Raw genomic sequence first — 19,966 nt, 5'->3', positions numbered from 1 at the left:
CTCAGTAACCTCTATGGTCCTTGGCACTGCTATGAATGCATTTCAAGACTGGCCCTGGAATTTGCTTCTACTCACATCCCATCCCCTCCTCACCCATAAATCTGGTTACAGTGTTCCCTCGATATCTTCAGAGGATTGGCCCAGGACCCCCACGTATACCCAAATCCACACATAGTCAAGTCTGGCAGTCAGCCCTGCAGGAACTGGAACCCACATATACAGAAGTTGGTCCTCCCTATATAAGCAGGTTTCAGATCCTAGGAGTACTTTATTTTCTGTCCACATTTGGTTGAAAAAATTTGCGTGTAAGTGGACCCACCCAGTTAAAACCCATGTTGTTGCTGGGCCTGGTGGCTCACACCTATAATCCCACTGCTTTTGGAGGCTTAGGTGGGAGGGTCAATTAAAGCCAGGAGTTCAAGACAAGCCCAGGCAACATAGCAAGACCGCCTCTCTGTGAAAAAATTTAAAATTAGCTGGGCATTGTGGCATGCACCTGTTGTCCCAGCTACTTCGGAGGCCAAGGCAGGAGGATCGCTTGAGATCAGGAGTTTGAGGTTACAGTGAGCTAGGATTGTGTCCCTGCACTGCAGCCTGTAAGACAAAGAGAGACCCTGTCTCAAAAATGAAAACAAACAAACAAACAAAACTTGTTTTGCCCAAGGGTCAGCTGTATAGAGTTCGTGTTATGACTAATTATTTGTTGTCATTGTTACTTAATTTTGTGCAATGGAGAGGGGATATGTTATTTAACATTACACAGAACCTATTCCTACACAATCAAGGTAGGCTTCAAGATATGGATAACATAGATCTTATCAGTCTGAAGACTGATCCACATAAAGTTTTAAATTCAAATGCATAAAACTATGTTTGGTAATCTGTAAAGGAAGCTTGGAGAGGCAAAATTCTTCAGGCTACCATGCTGAAAAAAAAAGTTTGTGATCTACATTTATGTATTTAAAATTCAAAGACAAGAGAGGATAGTATGTAAAATTGACTTTATTTGACATACATATATACCAAATATAAAATTAGCTTAGCTGACAGATCTAGGTTGGTTAAAACTCTAAGTAGATCATACGAAAGTAAGATTAGCAACCATTTCTTATATGCTTCTCATCTACAACAAGGACTTTTGCCATTGCCATAACTTGATATTGCTGGAAAACACTTTTGATATTTGACATTAACAGTATGAAGTAGAAAAATGGAAAAACAAGAAATATATATATACTGAAAAAAAATTAAACAACAAATCTATACATACTTGCTTGTCCTTAGAAAGAAACATATCTAACAGAGCTAAAATTAGGAGTATCCAATATACACATAGTCATCAATTTCATCTATTTTGTAAGAACCAACTTTCTGGCAGGAAAGAAAAGTGAATGACTCTTCCTTGACACTCCATCAAGAGTTATGCATGAATCAAATAAAAGGATTTTGCTAAAGTCTGTTGACTGTTCCTTCAGTTTTCTCTCTACCCTCACGATTACAGACCCTTTTATTTTTTTTTTAAGAGATTCAGCATCTTAGCTAGTCCTTTAAAATGAGTCCCTTTGTCCTCCATACTTTTGGGATTTATCTTTCTGAACCCCAAATCTCGATTGCCAGTTCAAAAGTCTAAACTTCTTGTTCTACACAAGACTTGTACCAGACCATTGCTTTCCTTTTCTGACATCTTTACTCATCACTCTTGCTCTGCTCTGGCCCCTGAACCACTTGCACTTGCCTGAATGCCCTGTGCAGTTCCATGTTTTCAAGTCAACAACTCATAGGGTACCTCAAAGCTATGTCCAGGCATGTTGTAGGCAATGTTCATGCATTTGCTCATTCTATTTCCAATGCATGGAATGTCCTGCCCGAAATCTGTTTCCTGGAAAATATCCACCCATCTTTCAAGTGTTGGTACATGGTTTGTATAAATTTGGTCATATCTGTTAAAATCAACCGTCGCACTTCCTGTTCCTTCAGTCAGTCAGCTTTATGCAAATGTCAACTGCAGAAAGTCTTAATACAATTATGTCTACTAGGCCATAAACTCTGAGGAACAGGTCCATGCCTCATTCATTATTTCATCCCTAACACCTGCCTAGTATCTGACACTTACATTAATTCATCTTAGCCCCAGTTAGTCCTATTCTGCCTTAATCTATGACAAAGAATAAAATAAGCACAAAAAACTTCATCCGACACTACTAGGTTATCAATTCAGAAATCAGGATAGAAATACATAAATACAAGAGACTTGCAGAAGCATAAGGATGAATCTTAACTGATGAAGCCCAGAGAAATTCGTGAACTTCCTCAAGTTAGGAGACACATTAATGGCTCAGGGGTTTTTTTTGTTTTTTTTTTTTTGAGATGGAGTCTCGCCCTGTCCCCCAGGCTGGAATGCAGTGGTGTGATCTCCACTCACTGCAAGCTCCGCCTCCTGGGTTCACGCCATTCGCCTGCCTCAGCCTTCAGAGTAGCTGGGACTACAGGCACCTGCCACCACACCCGGCTAATTTTTTGTATTTTTAGTACAGATGGGGATTCACCGTGTTAGCCAGGATGGTCTCGATCTCCTGACCTCATGATCCGCCCACCTCAGCCTCCCAAAGTGCTGTGATTACAGGTGTAAGCCACCGCGCCTGGCCTCAGGGTTTCTTTTATAACTGTGATCAGGAAGATGTGCTTTTCTTTCTACTTTGTTAAGCAACTAATCAAACTCAGCACAACAAAACAAAGACTCTCCTTTTCTCCCAAGAAGTTCAACAGTTCTAGTGTTGTAGAACATTTCACAAATAAAACCATCCTAGTTTCCTTTTCCCATAAACAGTTGAACACATCAGTGTGATAAGATCACCTCACACTATTTCTTGGCTTAATTCTAGCATTGCCTCCTGCATATAGATTTCTCTTACCCTTCTGGCAGATTTAATTGCTTCTTCCCCTCTGTTCCCACAGCACTGTACATACTCTATTATAGCTAGTTTACAAATAATAATATTAATTCTGGATCATAAAATTGCAACTGGTCAATGCCTGGCATATAATGAACACTCAAATGAACAAGGAATTGAATCTTGCTTTAATGAAGTAAGTCAAGACTAATTATTTCAATTCCAATCTTAAGAACGTCCTTAGCTTTTAATGAGGGGTCTTTGAACACAGATTTAATATCAGACAGTGGTTTTTGCTGCCTGTAATAACTAAAGTTTGCAAAAAAATTAATTATTTGAGGACACTATCTTTTTAAGAAATGAATTTACTTAAACTATTCCTACAAGGGTAATGCATAGTAAGTGAAAAACCACTAAGACAGTAGTTCTCATAGTTGTTGCTTTTATATATGCATACTTAAGATAATTTTAAGTGGTTGGAATAGGTCCAGAGAACACCTATATTCTGTGGTGTTGCCATTTAATGTTTTAATTATTTATAAGACTTAAATAAGTTAATATTTAATTTGAAAAATTAAACACTAAGTTTGTTGTGGGCAAATTAGTGATGATAAAACATTATTTAATCTAAAATCCTGTTCTTAAAATTTGTTCAGATTATCATTGACTGGCCCCGCCCTCCCCATATTCACTCATAATATGATTAAATTGTTATTTTGTGATTCTAGACAGTTAAGAAATGCAAGTCTAGCTGTGGCTTCATTTTAAGAATTTGGTCATTTTGTAAAAGTGCTTGAATACTTGTTTTACCATTGCTATATCTCAATTCTTATAAGACCCTCAGCAAAATCAATTTACATGACTGGCAGTACTAAGCCACTTTAAAATTATTTTAAACAATTTTATTTGTTTGGGTTCTACTTGTTTGGATTTTACATACTGCTATGGCATCCTTCTTTTAAGGATATAAACTATAATTCAAAATGATATGGAGAAAAGTGACTAGAAAACAAATCTGAAGGCTTTTTAAAATTTCATAGTACATTAGTAAATGCTTTAAAAGACAGCCCATCCAATAACATATATACAAGTTGACACTACAAATTCAAGGACATAAGAAAATAGATTGGACTTACTTTTACATTCACTTCTATAGATACTCTATACCACACTAGTATTATGATAATAAAGCAATCAAGAACAATTTGTCTCTCAGTCTGTGTATATGTGACTATCTACATATTTATTTCACACACACATGCCAAATACCCACATAACTTCAATCCTATATCCATTTACCTCTGAGAGTGATTTAAAGTAACCACAGTGGCACATAAAAGGAAAAAAATGATGAATTCCAGGCTTCCTAGTAAGTAAAGCCAAATCCAATTATTCAAGTGATACTATGGTGCTGTTTTTACAGGAAAACACAGATTTCTATACTTTCTGGTCATTTACTTTATCATTCTGGTCATTTACTTTATCATAAAGTACTATTTGCCAATATCATTAAAGTACTATTTGTCAATATTGGTTTCATGTAATGACAATAAAACATTCTTGACCTATATACTACATGAAAAAAATAGATTATGAGCTTATTTTTTGACCAGTCATCAAACATGTTTTCATTTGAATAAGGAAAGTTCTTCCAGTTTAATATAAGTTTACCAATTTGTTTTTTCAATGAAACAAAGTAAATTTACAGTAAAGTTACTGGTCTCAATATAAGTCTTCCAATCTCCAAATTCTGCTTAACAATACAAGGATTACAAGAGAAAAAAAACCACAATTAATTGCCTGTGGCTATGATCTTAGGGGCTGGTTTTCTCATATTGCTGAATTCTACCACAACCTGTCATATTTCCAAGGTTTGGATGGTGCTTTAAATCTGAACTGCCTGAGAAGATTCAGAAAGCCTTTGTTCTTGGGCTTACACAGTAAGCACTCTGCGTGATTCCTAATCACATTTTTATCCAGAACACAGTGTTACAGGTCACATTTTTCTCAATAATGCTTATACTGATTGATGCTCTATAAATATAAAAATATTTACATACAGAATACACACACTGACATGGGGGTATGAAGTTAGCCAGCCATCCACAGGAAGAATGGAATAAAAATTGCAGGAAGGGTAGTGTATGACACCAAGCCCGTACAGACTATAGACGCCAATCCCAAGACTGCTGAAGCAAGAACACTTCTCTGATCACGAATAATTATCTTCACAGTCTCACAAAACTGGAAAATAAAATTTTTGGAAAATTAGAAAAGGTGGCTAAATCCAAGAATATATCAAACAGTAAATCAGTTTTTGAAGCTATTTTCTGTCTACCAGAAGAATTAGAAATTCTCTTATGACTTACAAAAAATTTTACAATGTTAAGAGTCCAGTTCTGATTCTATACCCTATAGTAGTAGAAATGATCCCTTAGGCAATTAAGTTAATAATGGCAGTTGCCTATGTAAATACAGCATTTATAGGAAACTATAGAAAGTATAACCACATAGTTGTTCAAGACTAAAGGTTTAAAACAACAAAGTGCTTATCAATAACAATAGCATATTTTAAAATTAGATGAGCAAAGAGGTATCTCTAATCTTGAGTAAAAATAATAGAATTTGGCCAATTAAAGGTAGATTCAATTCCTCCAATTTGCCATTCTAAAATCTAATGATACCAATAATAACTTTTTTATAAATCTCAAAATCTACAGGTATAGAAAGTCTAATTTTATTGTCAAATTCCATTTCCTGACTAAATATGCTAAATTCAGGATCAATTATATGACACATAACCGGCTGCTGGAAAAAAAGACAAATATTGTCCCTACCCCTGAGGAATGCATCCTTCTAATATGTGTAATGTTTTCCTTAGAAAAATAATGTTACTCGAAAGTGATGGCCTATGTCTGAGTCCTGGCTCCAGCTCTTATTGGCTGTGTCACCTCAAGTAGTCATTTAACCTGTCCAGGCTACTCTCTTCTGCTCCTCCATGGGAACACTCAAATTGTTCTGAGGGTTAACTGAGATGTTTCATGCACAAGTACTCTGTATTCTTCTACGTGCTGTATAAATGTAAGGTATTACAATGATTATTACTACTACTGTCTTTGTTGACAATTATCTCTACCATATTGCCATCGATGCCAGAATGCAGTGATTGTCATTTCTATATGGGTTTTGCTATTCATACTAACTTTAAGCTCTTTTTCTAGACATGGCATTGTACGTGCTTTTAGGGTTTTCTACAGTGGCTTACATGGGACTGGGCAGCTAGGTTTCCAAATTCTTAAGGGATAAAATGAACAAGTTCAATAAGTTTTAATACACCATCCTGACAGTATGGTTATCTCCATCCATACTTTTACACAATACCTAAACAAGTGTGAAACTCTTATCTAGATGTTGGCCTATTTTTCTATCATTCTATTTGTCTCTTTTTAATAAACTAGCAAGGTATTGAGAAGTATACTATTTTAAGGTGGTGAAGATCAAATTGAAGTTTTTCAGGACAGAGAGAAAAGGAGGTTGATGGAAGACATATATTTTGGTAAATGACTAAGTTGTACATACAGTTATCCTTATTTTTTTCCTTGATAATTTATAATTAAGTCAATCGGAATCATTTTGGACTGTATTTACCACAAACACAGATTTTTCTCAAGAAGCATTGCATGTCTAATGCCCTGTTCACTTGGTCAGCAGACCAGCAGGCATCTTTAGTGGTGCTCAACAGTAGGAAATTTCTAGAAGGGGTCAATAAGTCTGTAGGAACACTTTTGTGAGCACTCAATCCACACAAATTAAAAGGGGCATTTGCCATCATTTTTGGCAATGAAAGAGCAGTATTAACAAAGTGAAAAAATCATAGTAGTAAAAGCATAAGGAATAGTAATAGTTATTAACCAAAGGAATTTCTAGTTTACAAAATACTGATTGTCAACAGCGTTATAAAAATCCCATAATTTTATGACTTATAAACTTGTAAAAAAAAGAGTATTACCACAAAGGAGTAAATGTTCTTTTCCAGTTCATTCATTTGCAAACTAATTGCAGTGTTTTCCTTAGGGGTAGTGTGTTCTTGAGAGTTTTTATTAACTCAAATTTAAGAAAGAGGCAACTTTGTAACTCTCATGTTAATATTAGTTGCATATATGGAGAACTCAACAATCAGACTCAGAATCAAATAATTTCCTATGTTTCCAAAAGGTAGAAACCAGTCCTTCCTTCAGTATTAATGACCTACTTCTCTCAGCGCATGTTCAAAAACAGTTTGTAGAATTAGGAAATTTGGGATGAAAACTTTTTTTTCTCCCGGGAAATCTACTCTGTGGCCAAATTGTTTGTTAGACCATTCAAAGTGAAGACAAAACTCAGTTTCACAAGAGGTGCTATGCAGCAACAGCAATTAAAACACTTCTCTACTTCTGTAGACCCTGACAAAGTTTCCAAAGATGAAAAACTACTCCAACTAGTTATTTATGCAGATTAAATATTTTACTACCTTACAAAAGCCTTAGTTACTGTTTTTCTGTAGAAATATATAATGCAGCACTATATGTGTTCCATGAATGGGTAACTCCTAATTACCTGATAGAAATACTGTTTTTCCTTAGAGAAATGATTTGCTTGGTTCCTAAGTAAATCTGACATGTTTCCTTTTGTACACTTTGGGAGCCAGTGTTTGTAAATGTGGTGGAGTTCATTTCTAAACAGGCCTGGACTAGAGCTGTGATTCTTGAATCGCTGCACAGTGCTCTAACTGTATTTTTATTTTACTTGGAAAAGAATTCCTAGATTGAGTCTTTTGTGGCTCTATAAAATCTACAAGGAGTTTCATACACTGATCTATAAAAGCAAAATACTTCCATGTTCTCCCACAGAGGATAGAGAAAGATGTTCCCAAATGGGTCAAAAAAATTAACCAAGATGTGGAGCAATTAAGAACTGGTTACATGAAAAAAACTGACTCAGATTTTTCTGGTCCCAAAAATATCTAAACATGAAGAGTAACACTAAAGCTCATTATGTTACTGCCCAGGTTTCCATTATAAAGACTGAACATTAACAATGACTTCTTTAACAAGTACAATGAAGGCTGAGAAAGTTTCCAATTGTAAATAAAGTTTCAGGCTTAAAATCTTAACTATTTTTAAAAATTAAGAGGTTTTAAAAGGAAATAAAAATCCATTTTTCCCTTTGGATTTGTGGCTAATTTAATAATCTTAAATTCTGGGGTTTTTTTTGAAAAAAAAAAAAATACTGTTTTTCAAAATACTCATAAAAATTACCTTCCAATGTTTAACATTTCTTCTTGAAAACTAATTGTATTGATCTCTGGGGAATCCATAAACACTCTAATCTACCTTTAGGGCTAATGGGTAAAGGATGCTTAACAATGAGGAAGTCTAGATGGGGATTAAAGCCAACCCAGAAAGAATTCAGCATACCAAGGAAAATGCAACTCTGAAGCACCAACACAAGAATAAGGGACCTACCAGGGAGCCCATATTACTGGGAATTTTGATAGCTTATAGCAAACAATGAAAAATCCCTCTATGCAGCTTTCAAAGGGAGAAAACTGCGTGGTTCCTTATTTTAAAGTCACACACTTTGTTTTTATAGTGTTATGGATTAAATATAAACTCTGGACCTCTTCCTTTCAAGTGAAATTCTTGGTTAAAGTTGCAAGCAGCGGTGACTGATTTCTTGTATACCCCGCCCCCAGTCACTTGCCCTTTGTCATTTGAACTACATGGTGGGTGGACACCTGATGACTTCTGCAGCAATACTGGGCAGCTCTGGAATCTCTGGAAGCGGTCCTGCATTGCCACACCCTTTCTCTGTGCATTTCGAGATATCCTGCAAGGCATGTTGCCATTTGTTTATTTACTTAGCCTACCTTAGGAACACTAGAACTTTCCTTACTTAATCTAGAACTTTAAGAATGGTATGGAAGACCGGGCGCGGTGGCTCACGCCTGTAATCACAGTACTTTGAGGGGCCGAGACGGGCGAATCACGAGGTCAGGAGATCTAGACCATCCTGGGCTAACACGGTGAAACCCCGTCTCTACTAAAAATACAAAAATTAGCCGGGCGTGGTGGCGGGCGCCTGTAGTCCCAGCTAGTCGGGAGACTGAGGCAGGAGAATGGCGTAAACCCGGGAGGCGGAGCTTGCAGTGAGCTGAGATCGCGCCACTGCACTCCAGCCTGGGCGACAGAGCGAGACTCCGTCTCAAAAAAAAAGAAAGAAGAATGGTATGGAAGTGGTGGTGGAGGTGTCCAGGAATTAGGTCCCTACTCGCGGGAAAGAGAAAAGGTCAGGGATGCGAGGGGGCATCCCGCGGAGCCCACTTCCCTGGGAGTCACACGTCATACCTTATCGGACTGGGGACTGATCGGGGTGCCATATCTGCAGTAGGTCACGAAGTGCTCGCAGTTGTTCCACAGCAGGCTGTAGGGGGTAAAGCCCAGCAGCTTCTCAGCCCTCCGCGCCACCTCTTCGTTGAGCAGTGCCTTCTTCTGGAGGGACTCGTCCAGGTGATTGACCAGGATGTTAGCTCCGTAGGCGAAGTCCTCCACTGTGTCCACGCGAATGCTGGCCACTCTGACAATGACGCCCAGGATGAGACGCTTATTGGAGACCACCTTCTGCGTACGCCCCATGTCGTCCGTCAGAGCCAACAGGATGTCAGGCATCATGTGGGCAACACGGTTGTCCCCTAGGTAGATGCCATAGTGGGTCAGGTGGGTCCGGGGCACCTCCAGCACGTCGCCTCGGTGGAAGGAGCTGGTTTCATAAAAACTGTTCCTCCCTTTGTCTTCGCCCGTGGCGCCCGAACTGAAGAGCGTGAAGTTGGAGATAAGGAGCAGCTTCTCCAGTAGTAGAGACACCACCTCCAGCATGGGGTTCTTCATCCTGCTGGGAAGAGGGAGTCTTGGAGAGGTGACGGTGCCACTCCGGCAAGGGCCGGGCTGGGCAAGGTAAGCTCGCCGGACAGGGGCGCTGCGCTACTGCTCACCTGCAGGCCAGGTGAGGTACGGCGCAAAGTACGGCCGCTGAGGAGGAGAGAGGAAGGCAAAGAAGACAGCGAGGCCTGGCGACGGGCTCAGTAAAGCCACAATGGGGAATGAGACTGATAAGGAACTGGTGGCTGACGGCGGGGACAGTGAGACCGGTGCTACAAGCAGCCGGAGAAGAAGCGCCCCTGTGGGCCGTGCCGGGGGCAGGACCGCGCGCGGTGCTCGGAGGTGCAGGCTTTGCTGTGACTTTTTATGGCCGTCGAGGGGGCGGAGCCGAAGGCCGTCACAGACCCGGAAAGCTCACTGATTGGACGCCGCCTGCGCGCGGCGCTCGCGGCGGGGAGGGCGCGGGATCCCGGTTTCTTTGGAAGGGGGGCGGGCCGCCTTCTAGCTCCAGGGTTCTGCTCGGTGATTCTTTCCCGACGCGGGATCCCGGCTGCGCTACCGGCTTTTAAGCGCTCTATTTAGAGAGATAGAGTCCCAAGGTGTGGCGGGACGAAAGGTCCTGCACCTGTCGCTACTGGGGCGAGTTCCTGGCACTTCGGGGTCTTATTCGGTGGAAAATCCTCTTGGGCGAGATTTCTGAGTTGGACCACCTCCCTCTGAAAGGATGGATATCCGGGACTTCGGCTTAATAAAGAGATTGAATTTACTTTGCAAAGTGTGAGCGCCTCGAATGCCTGCGGATTCTTTCCTGACCGAATCTTTTGTTTTATTTTGTTTTGTTTTATTTTGTTTTGTTTTGAGACGGTGCCTTGCCCTATCACCCAGAGCAGGAGTGCGGTGGCGCGATCTGGGCTCACTGCAACCTCAGCCTCCCAGGTTCAAGCGATTCTCGTGCCTGAGTCTCCCAAGTAGCTGAGATTACAGGCACCACGCCCGGCTAATTTTTGTATTTTTAGTAGACACGGGGTTTCACCATGTTGGCCAGGCTGGTCTCAAACTCCTGACTTCAGGTGATCCACCTGTCTTGGCCTCCCAAAATGCTGGGATTACAGGCGTGAGCCATCGCGCCCAGCCCCTCTTTTTTCAAATGCCGTAAATCCCCCATGCTCTCAGCCGGTGCGCGTGGGGGAGAGGGGCGGGGGTCGCTACCCGCGAGTCCAGGCCCTGCCCGCCGGCGATTCGAACCCGAGGCCTCTCTGCGCTCCTAGGCACCTGTGGCCGTTGAGCACGAAGCTTCCAACCGTCCGCATGAAAAACGGCGAGGTCCAACGTCCGCCAGGAAAGCAAGATTCCTGTTAAGTTTATTTCTCCGGCTTCAGGGTCACATGGACCCAGCTTCAGTTCACCCACCGAAACTTTGCCCCCCTCCCTTTATTTTTATTTTTATTTTTATGTTTTTAAGCATAACATCCCGGAGATGGCCAAGGAAGGCGAAGTACTTGGATGAGATGCTAAGTTCTTTGCCCGCGCGCCTGCAGCCAACTCCAGTGAATCCTCGAGGGTAGTCCTAGGGCGCTGCCGGGTGAGGGAGCCGCTGAAGCGTTAGCCCCGCCAGGCTCGGCACGCGGTGTCCCCACCCGGTGCTGAGTTCCGTGCTAATGCATTATGTAAATGCTTAAATTCTGCAGACAAAGACCACAATGAAGAGCGTCGGTTGGCTCCACAAAGCTGCCCAGTAGGGGCTAATAGGTTTCATCAGCAGATTCTACACACGCCTGAGGGAGGGTACTCTGCGGATGATGGATGAAGGAACATTCATCTTACCTGGAAGACGAAGGAGGCCATAGAGACCAGGCGTGGGGGAAGACGGCTCCCCATTATCCTTGGAGGCCGGGCCTTTGCTCCCACCCTTAATCTGCCGTCAGCGATCTGTCCCCGTCGCCCTGCTTGCCGGTGACTTTTGTTCATTCACAAACGATTGCGCATCGCATTATAGTTCCAGCAAAGAGGAGAAAACTCCCACAAACGAGTCGAGAGCGGAAGTTGGGGAAGGGGAGAGAGCCAGTGGACGTGGAGATTTTTTTGTTTGTTTTCACAGTTTACTCCCCAAATTTAAAGAAAAGCGCCCAAGTGGCGAGTTGCTGAAACTAATCAGCGCGCACAGGGAGCTTGCTAGCCTCTAGCAGCACAGCAGTTAACACACTTCGCTAAAATCGGGGGAGTCTGATCCAGACCTCGGTGTGTACGTTAAATGCAGAACCGACGTCAGACTCTGAACTGGCTCCTCTGGTCCAGTTCTTGGAAAGCGCCAATACCAAAGCCTCTTGTGTGGAGATCAAAGGAGACGTGGTAATTAACGGTTTCCGTCCCTGGTGGTCACTAAGGCGGCTTATAATGATTATGACTGCCTCCACCTGGGGAACTTGAAGGAGACAAAAGCATGGATAATTGCTTCACGGCTCCATACAACTATATATATATAATTTTATGTATAAAAATATATACATATATATACATTTTATATATATAAAAGAATTACCTATAGACTCAATAGCTTTGTCCCCACCGCGTTTTGGAAGACGCAAGCAGTGCCAAGTTCGTTTGCGTTTCATTTTTCTTTTTCCCCCGGTGGGGTCCATTTTCTGGCCGCCTTCTTTGGAAAGGGCTTTACTTTAAAAAGAAAGGAGGTGAGAGCGATACGAGGCATGAATCTCTATAGGTTGCTCAAGATGCAGATACCCTGCTGCCATGGAAATGAATGAGGGCGCGGAGTGTCCATAGTTTCTTGAACGATATTTTTGCCTCTGATAAATTCCAAATTTTAAGCCAGAATGTTATGCCATTAAATGAATTTGTTTTGCTCAGTGGAACTGCCTGAAAGCAGCCCTCTCCTGCTGCTCTGCGTGCTAGGGCTTGGCTTCCGGAAGCAGCAGCCCGAAGGAGGCAGTTGAAAGGCTTCATTTGCCTTTTTTCTGGAGTCTTCCCAGAACTCTTATGCGGGAAGCGGTTAGCGATGATTAGGCAGCTTTTCAACTGCAAAAATATAGCATGGAATGAGCTCCTCTCTCGGCTGGACTTCTCCCCGCCCCCGACCCCCTTTCGTCAAGGACCATGGTAAATTTACTTTGCAAAAGGCAGCTTCTCAATGTTCTCAAAATCTCATCTATTTCTGTGGTTGAGAGGACGGTTCTGAATGGCTCCCTAGAGGCACACTTCATATAAATACGTTTACACGCTAATAGGCTCATGCCCCCAATCATATTTTCCTGCCTGCCTCAATTTTAGCTAAACAAAGGGAAGACTATCGCTGTAGGTGGAAAGGCCCAAGAGAAATCTAACATTAGTTCTTCTAAATCAGAAGATGTCACATGGAGATAGGAGAAATTCCTCCACCCTGAGTTGCTGGAGAGACCTCTGGTTTCCCGAATCGTAAGAAAGGTGGCTGCATTCTGTGATAACGTTCTGTGTGCAAACGCCTTAAATACATGCGAATGGGTCTCCAGGTCTGGCGGCGAGATTTAGAAAGAGCCTAGACTTTCCCGGCCAACACTCAGATTGCGCTGAGCGGTCGACTCCCACTTTGGCCACCGCTTCTCCTACCTGCCTGTAGAAGGAGTAATGACAGCTACAGGGGCCCCGCTGGGTCGTCGGCCTGGGGGCAGCGCCCTCGCACCTGTGGCACTCAGGCCCACGTCCATTTCCCCCAGTAACGCATACAGGCCAAGCAAGATCCGCCTGGGTCTCAGCACAGAAGAGGCTGAAATTGAGGCTCGCAGGGCCCACCTTACTTCTGCACCTCATCTTCCCACCGGCTACCTCACCGCAGGCCCCTGGAGAGTTTCTGTTCTTAAGAACTAGGAGAGGGAGGAGGTGCAGTTCCGCAGAAGTCTAAAGTCCTAGAAGGATAACAGATTTCCCACCTACAGGCTTCTTTGGATCCTCCCTGCTCCTCAGAGAAGTCTTTGGATGGAAGATATGATCACAGTATTAGTAATAATAATAACTAATATTCACAGTGTGCTTCCTATGTACTAGGCACTGAGCTAAGCATTTTCTTATTTAATCCTCATAACCCTATGAGGTATTATCTCCATTTTCCATAGGAAGAAATGGAGGCTTATAACTTTGTCTAGTCACTGTGTTAATGTGTGGGGATCAGGACTCAACCACAGGTCTCTTTTGCCCCAGGTCCTTTACCATCACTGGGAAAGCCTGCCTTTCCATCAGTCTAACCACATTTATTGAATACCTGCTATATGGCAGGTGTTATGACCAACCCTAAAGGTTCAATAAAACACCTCACCCTAAACTTAGATCCCACACTTTCTTTGTAATCTGTAATTAATTTCCCCTCTTCTCTCATGTCACGAGGTCTAATTTTTAACATCATTTTACTGGGATAGTGAGAATAGAGCTGGTTAAGGTTCTGATTAATAGTATGCCATCACTAGGAAGGCTACGAAATCCTACACCCTCCTTAGACACATGAATCTGGGGTGGGGAAGTTCAGTGTCTTCCCCAAGGGCACAGAGTCAGGAGCAGAATGTAGACCCAGTGTTCCAGACTTCATATCTCAGATTTTCTTTTACTTGAGCCCTAGGCCTGATTAATTTGGTTTTCTAAACTGCATGTTTTAAAATTCTTGTCCTTCTTAGGGATTATTTTGTTGTTCTTGGATTTCTTTTTTTGGAATACTAAATCGTTGGGCTATAAATAATGGTAATCTTAACATTTGGTTTTTTCTTAGCTATCCATCTATATTCAGTCCTTTTACGAATGTCCAGGTCCTGTCCCCTGGACATAAATAGGGGCCCTAACTAGCTAACACCAAGGGTGTGGGGAAAACAAAGGTGTTTGTGAACTTTGTTCTGACAGCAGAGGAAAATAAGCAGACGTTTCTCCATGGAGCCTCCTAACTCAGTGCTACATGCAGTGTTAGGCCAATAGGGATCAATTACCCCCTGGGAGGAGATTTTCCCTGGCTTCCTTCCTGGTGACTAGCACCTTATTATGAGGACCTCACTTTAGCCTATTGTCTTTAGAAAGATTAAAAGCTGCAGCTTCAGTTGGTTGTTTCTGTTGTTGTCAGTGTTGTTTTGTTGTTTTTGTTTGCCAACCATAAAATAAGAACATTGAACAAAACAAAGAATTTACATTTAGCATTATGAAGACTCCTAGCCCCAATTAATACAGCTAAATATAAAATTAACAACAAGCTGAGGCAGCTGTGATCAGAGGAAGGCAGCAGAAAGGCAGAAATTCTGAGTTAAGGGCCTGGAAGTGCCATTTACAATGAAATAAACTCAGATAAGTCACTTGCCACCTCTGAGCCTCAATTCCATCTTTCTAAAATGGAAATAATATTCTAGAGGGCTATTTTGAGAATTAAACAGAATCAAATACATTGCAGCATTCTATGAAAATTCATAATGTGATGCAGATGATCACATTATGTAATAATTTGTATTATTCAGAGAAACAAAGTAAGGCAGAGGGGCTTTTCCATTTCTTCTTTGACAGCACAGTCATCCAAGCACGCAGTGTAGACAAAGGACATGCCTTTACTCACAGACCCCTTCTGAGTACTGGCACAGGGCACAGGGGTGAGCAAGAAGCAGGAAAGTGTTTTGCAGTTGAATAAAATGGACACAGACAGTCACTAGGCAGCCAGCACACAGCACACAGATTTGGGAGCTTTCTCAGAGCTGTTCCTCTGGCTCTTCACCAATGAAGTGGTTTATAATCATAAAAACAAAGACTAAAACCTGTCATTTGTTCAAAAATGCCTCTCACAAAGCAGAAAATACCCCAAATGTCTATTTCGGAAATGATAAAATGATACCAAGAAATGAGTAAAACATTTGATATGCCCAGAAAACATAAAGCATATTCCACTTTCACATATAAACAATAAATAAGCCATGTTACTTCTTCGTCACTTGGAAGAAATATAGCAACTACTTTATAAGTTAATCTTGTTTCCTTTTGATCCTAATGTATTATTATGAGACAATAATAGATATGAATATTGGATGACCCAGGATTGTTAACAAAAGGAAATATGACTATAGCCTTTGGCTACATATTCAGAAATGCAGAAGACAGCTGCAGTGCCACTGTATTCATATAGGAAATGTACTGAGAAATTGGGTATTGCTATCATCAAACAGAACGGCTTGAGAAGCATCAGTACTATCAAGTACCAGAGGAGCAATGAATGCTGTTATTATATTTCAAAAATCCTAAATAGACATTCTAGAGACAAAAAGACACATAACTTTCAATATCATGCTTTGCTTTAAATACTCCCATCTGATGCTCTGTGAGATTGCTGACTCTCTTGAGGCCTCAGAGGCCTCATGTGTATAGTGTCCTGCCTGCGCTAGACTGGAATGAGATGCTGTCTAAACTCCTCCAAGGGTTCATGGAGCACCAGCCTACAAAAATCAAATTACTCAGGCTCTTCAGAGTGTCTTAACTGCTACTCAATTTTCAGGGGAGTAATTATGAGAAAAAAGAAGATTAATCACTGTCTAGTACTTAGAAAACCTAATAGGATCCATAATAACTGTTTTAAAAGGAAAAAAATAAGTCATTCATACTGCAGTAAAGGAGTAATTCCATAGGAAAACAAGAAGATTGATTGAGCAAGCGTTTGGCAGCAATTGGTGTTGAAAATCAATGGCTCCTTTGATAACATATCTTCAATTGCAGAGAAATTTTAAGTGACATAGGTACAGTATCTCATCAATGATTTGTCACAATACTTATTATTGATATGTTTTTTGAAAATATAATGTCTAATATCTAAAGTTAATTTGAAAGGAGGTTAGCATGTCATTCTGATCTTTTGTAGCTACATTTACTTTTTCAAATTTTTTAAACTTTTTTAGTTGAAAATAACAATTGTACAGTATCATGGGGTACATAGTGATGTTTTGATACATATCACGCATAGTGATCAGATCAGGGTAATTAGCATATCCATCATCTCAAACATTTATCATTTGTGTTAAGAACACTCAACATCCTCCTTCTAGCTATTTGAAACTACATAATATTATTAACTATAGTCATCCTATAGTGTTATAAATATACTCTTATCTTACACCATGCTAAAAATTCAATGTAGTTCAAATGAAGCTGATTCATACCTAAAAGTCTAATGCAACTATAGAAAAAAATGGATTTTTGTCCCCAGCTTCTTAATTGGGAGAACTCCAAGTGGGCGGCTCTCTCTTAAGAACCAAGCTGCCTGTGTTTGCCTCTGTCGGCACAAACCGCACGCTTGACCTAAGTACACTTATATTTATTCTGGTTGCCCTCTACAATGACTTGCCTTTAAGTCAGATTACATAAAATTACTTTCATTTTATTAACATCCAGACTTTACCTATAAAGAATGTGAGTGGAACTGAAATTGGATCACATAGGATTAATTTTAAAAAGTTCAGTAACTTTTCCTTTCCTTTTTTTTTTTTTTTTTTTTTTGAGACGGAGTCTCACTCTGTCATCAGGCTAGAGTACAGTGGCATGATCTCGGCTCACTGCAACCTCCGTCTTCTGGGTTCAAGCAATTCTCCTGCCTCAGCTTCCTGAGTAGCTGGGACTACAGGTGCACGCCACCATGCCCAGCTAATTTTTGTATTTTTAGTAGAGACGGGGTTGGCCAGGATGGCCTCAATCTCTTGTCCTTGTGATCTGCCCGCCTTGGCCTCCCAAAGTGCTGGGATTACAGGCGTGAGCCACTGTGCCCAACCCAATGTTTTTCTTTAAAGATAAATTAAAAATCTATAAAGTTTTAATTGCTACATAGCAATTTAAATCAGAAATCACAGGGCTTTTAAATGTTAACTTAGTTTAACTTTCAAAGAATAATCTAGAATATTTGCCCTTTGGTCATAATTATTTCATGTTGTAACATACATTACACTTGTTCTTTTTCATCTATCATTCTTTTATCTCTTTTACTTCTAGGGTGTTGGAATCTGGAAGGGAGGGCTCTAGTTTTTTTCTGTGATATCCTCTAAGGACATTGTATTAGTCCATTTTCATACTGTTTGATAAAGATATACCCAAGACTGGACAATTTACAAAAGAAAGAGGTTTAATTAGACTTACAGTTCCACATATCTGGGGCAGCCTCACAATCATAGTGGAAGGCAAGCAGCGGCAAGTCAGGTCATACATGGATGGCAGCAGGCAAAGAGAGAGAACTTGTGCAGGGGAACTCCTCTTTTTAAAACCATCAGATCTTGTGAGACTTATTCACTATCATGAGAACACCATGGGAAAGACTTGTCCTCATGATTCAATTATCTCCCACTGGGTCACTCCCACAACACATGGGAATTCAAGATGAGATTTGGGTGGGAACACAGCCAAACCATATCAGATATTATTACTACTGGTTCTAATCCTCAGAGGCCAAATGGCATCTCAAAAATCAGCCCTAAATGCATTAGAACCTAGGAAATCAGGCTCACAATCAGCGGGGAGAGTGACCTGGAGTCTCTTAGATCATGAGTTTTATCCAACTGTGACCTGCCTCCCACAGAAGAGCAAGTAACTGAACCAATAATGCTGTGAACCTCAGGGTGCCAGGCCACACTCAACAGGTCCTTGCCAATAGAGGGATCTGTAGAGGGTGGCCCTGGAGCCAGGCCCAAAGGTTTAGCCAGACTGAGACATCCTCTAGATTGTTATTAGAGTTCCTCCTTTTAGTCCTGTGTCACCCAGAATATTGGCACAACCTAATTCATGATTCTAAGTAAATCAGTTGAACTCTTTGCACCCTGGTCCACTCATCACAGAAAAGGCAATAGATACTATCCATTACTTCCCTGCTGGTGACTCTCATCATCTCTTCAGCTTCTGAACCTTCCTGGAATTTAATCCAGTGATAGTTATAGATGATCATTCTCACATCTCACTGCCAAGTCCAATATAAGATGACAAAGTCCAAACTCTCTTTCTGTTTCCTTAAATTATGTCTCCTCTTACATTTGTTTTTATTTCTTTTGAAAGGGACTGGATTTTCTTGTATGTTTTTTAGGGCTGCACCATTTGATTTCCAAATAACAGTTTTTTTTATTTTTCATCTTTTTTTTTTTTTTTTTTTTAAAGTACATGGTGCTTAGTTATAATTTAACCAAGTATTTTGCTTTATAGGTGAAATGATAGAAATTTTGAAGATTTCTCTCTACTTGTTTATGAATCCTCCAATGTAAAATGTCTAGCAGAGGTTTATTCTTTTTTCAGAAAACCAAATTCAAGAAGAATAAATAAAGAGTAATTACTGATATTAAAAAATAAAGATTAATTGTCAAGAAACTATTTTAATAATGTGCTTTACCAAAAATGTGACTTCATATAACTAATTTTAGCAATATTATCTAGAAATGGATCTTCCTGCAGGAAGGCAACATATTCATGAGTTCTGAGTTCACAGTGGGCATTCAATAAAGTTTTGCTTACGATTTATCTAACAGGTATATTGTAAGTTACACTTATTTGGATTAGTTAAGAATTTTAACTGTATTGGCTTATATTCCAAAATTATTCCTATTTAAAATTTATGTTTATTACCTTGGGTAAGGAGTCATCTCTCCAAGTGACCTTCAAAGTCCCTTTTGACTCAAAAATTCTACACTTCTTTGAGAAAGTCAAAAGCAATACATATTTTATTTAACTTTTAAAATTACAAATTATGTACAAAAATTATATCAATAAAACATTCCCATACTTACATAGCCAAATAGATTTAAATATACTGACATAATATTTATCTGTTCCTGAAATCACATGTGTCATTGCTACCAAATAAGGAAGACAAAATGGTAGGCTGGGACAGTACACTACAAATGGAAACAGTGTGGGGTGATGGTTAAGAAGGTCTGCTCTGTAGCCAACTTGCCTGGGTTCAAATCCTGGCTCTTCTACTTCCTAGCTTTGTGACCTTGGGCAAGTTACTTCACTACTCTGTCTCAGTTACCTCCTCTCTAAGGTGAGGATGATGATAAAGATGAAGCCTACTTCATAAGGTTGTTGTAAGGATTAAATGAATTCATATGCATATATTACTTAAAAGCAGCACCTAGTAAGAATGCAAGAAATGATGGCTATATAATATTTTTCTTCTGGAATACATAGAGCAAT

General features: G+C 40.5%; 1 protein-coding gene across 1 annotated transcript; it reads right to left on the bottom strand.

The window, feature by feature from the left end:
• Positions 1–3,058: 3,058 nt before the first annotated feature.
• Positions 3,059–10,146, bottom strand: LRAT (lecithin retinol acyltransferase). The gene is made up of 3 exons (XM_045392975.3): positions 9,922–10,146; positions 9,278–9,818; positions 3,059–5,135 (listed from the first exon to the last, which is right to left on the bottom strand). The coding sequence occupies exons 2-3, from the start codon at positions 9,815–9,817 to the stop codon at positions 4,983–4,985; spliced, it is 693 nt and encodes a 230-aa protein (XP_045248910.1). The 5' UTR covers position 9,818; positions 9,922–10,146; the 3' UTR covers positions 3,059–4,982.
• Between the last annotated feature and the right edge of the window lie 9,820 nt (positions 10,147–19,966).

Source organism: Macaca fascicularis, chromosome 5 (assembly GCF_037993035.2).
Source record: "Macaca fascicularis isolate 582-1 chromosome 5, T2T-MFA8v1.1".
In the NCBI taxonomy this organism is placed as follows: Eukaryota; Metazoa; Chordata; class Mammalia; order Primates; family Cercopithecidae; genus Macaca; species Macaca fascicularis.
This window is presented reverse-complemented; position numbering and strand designations above follow the sequence as displayed.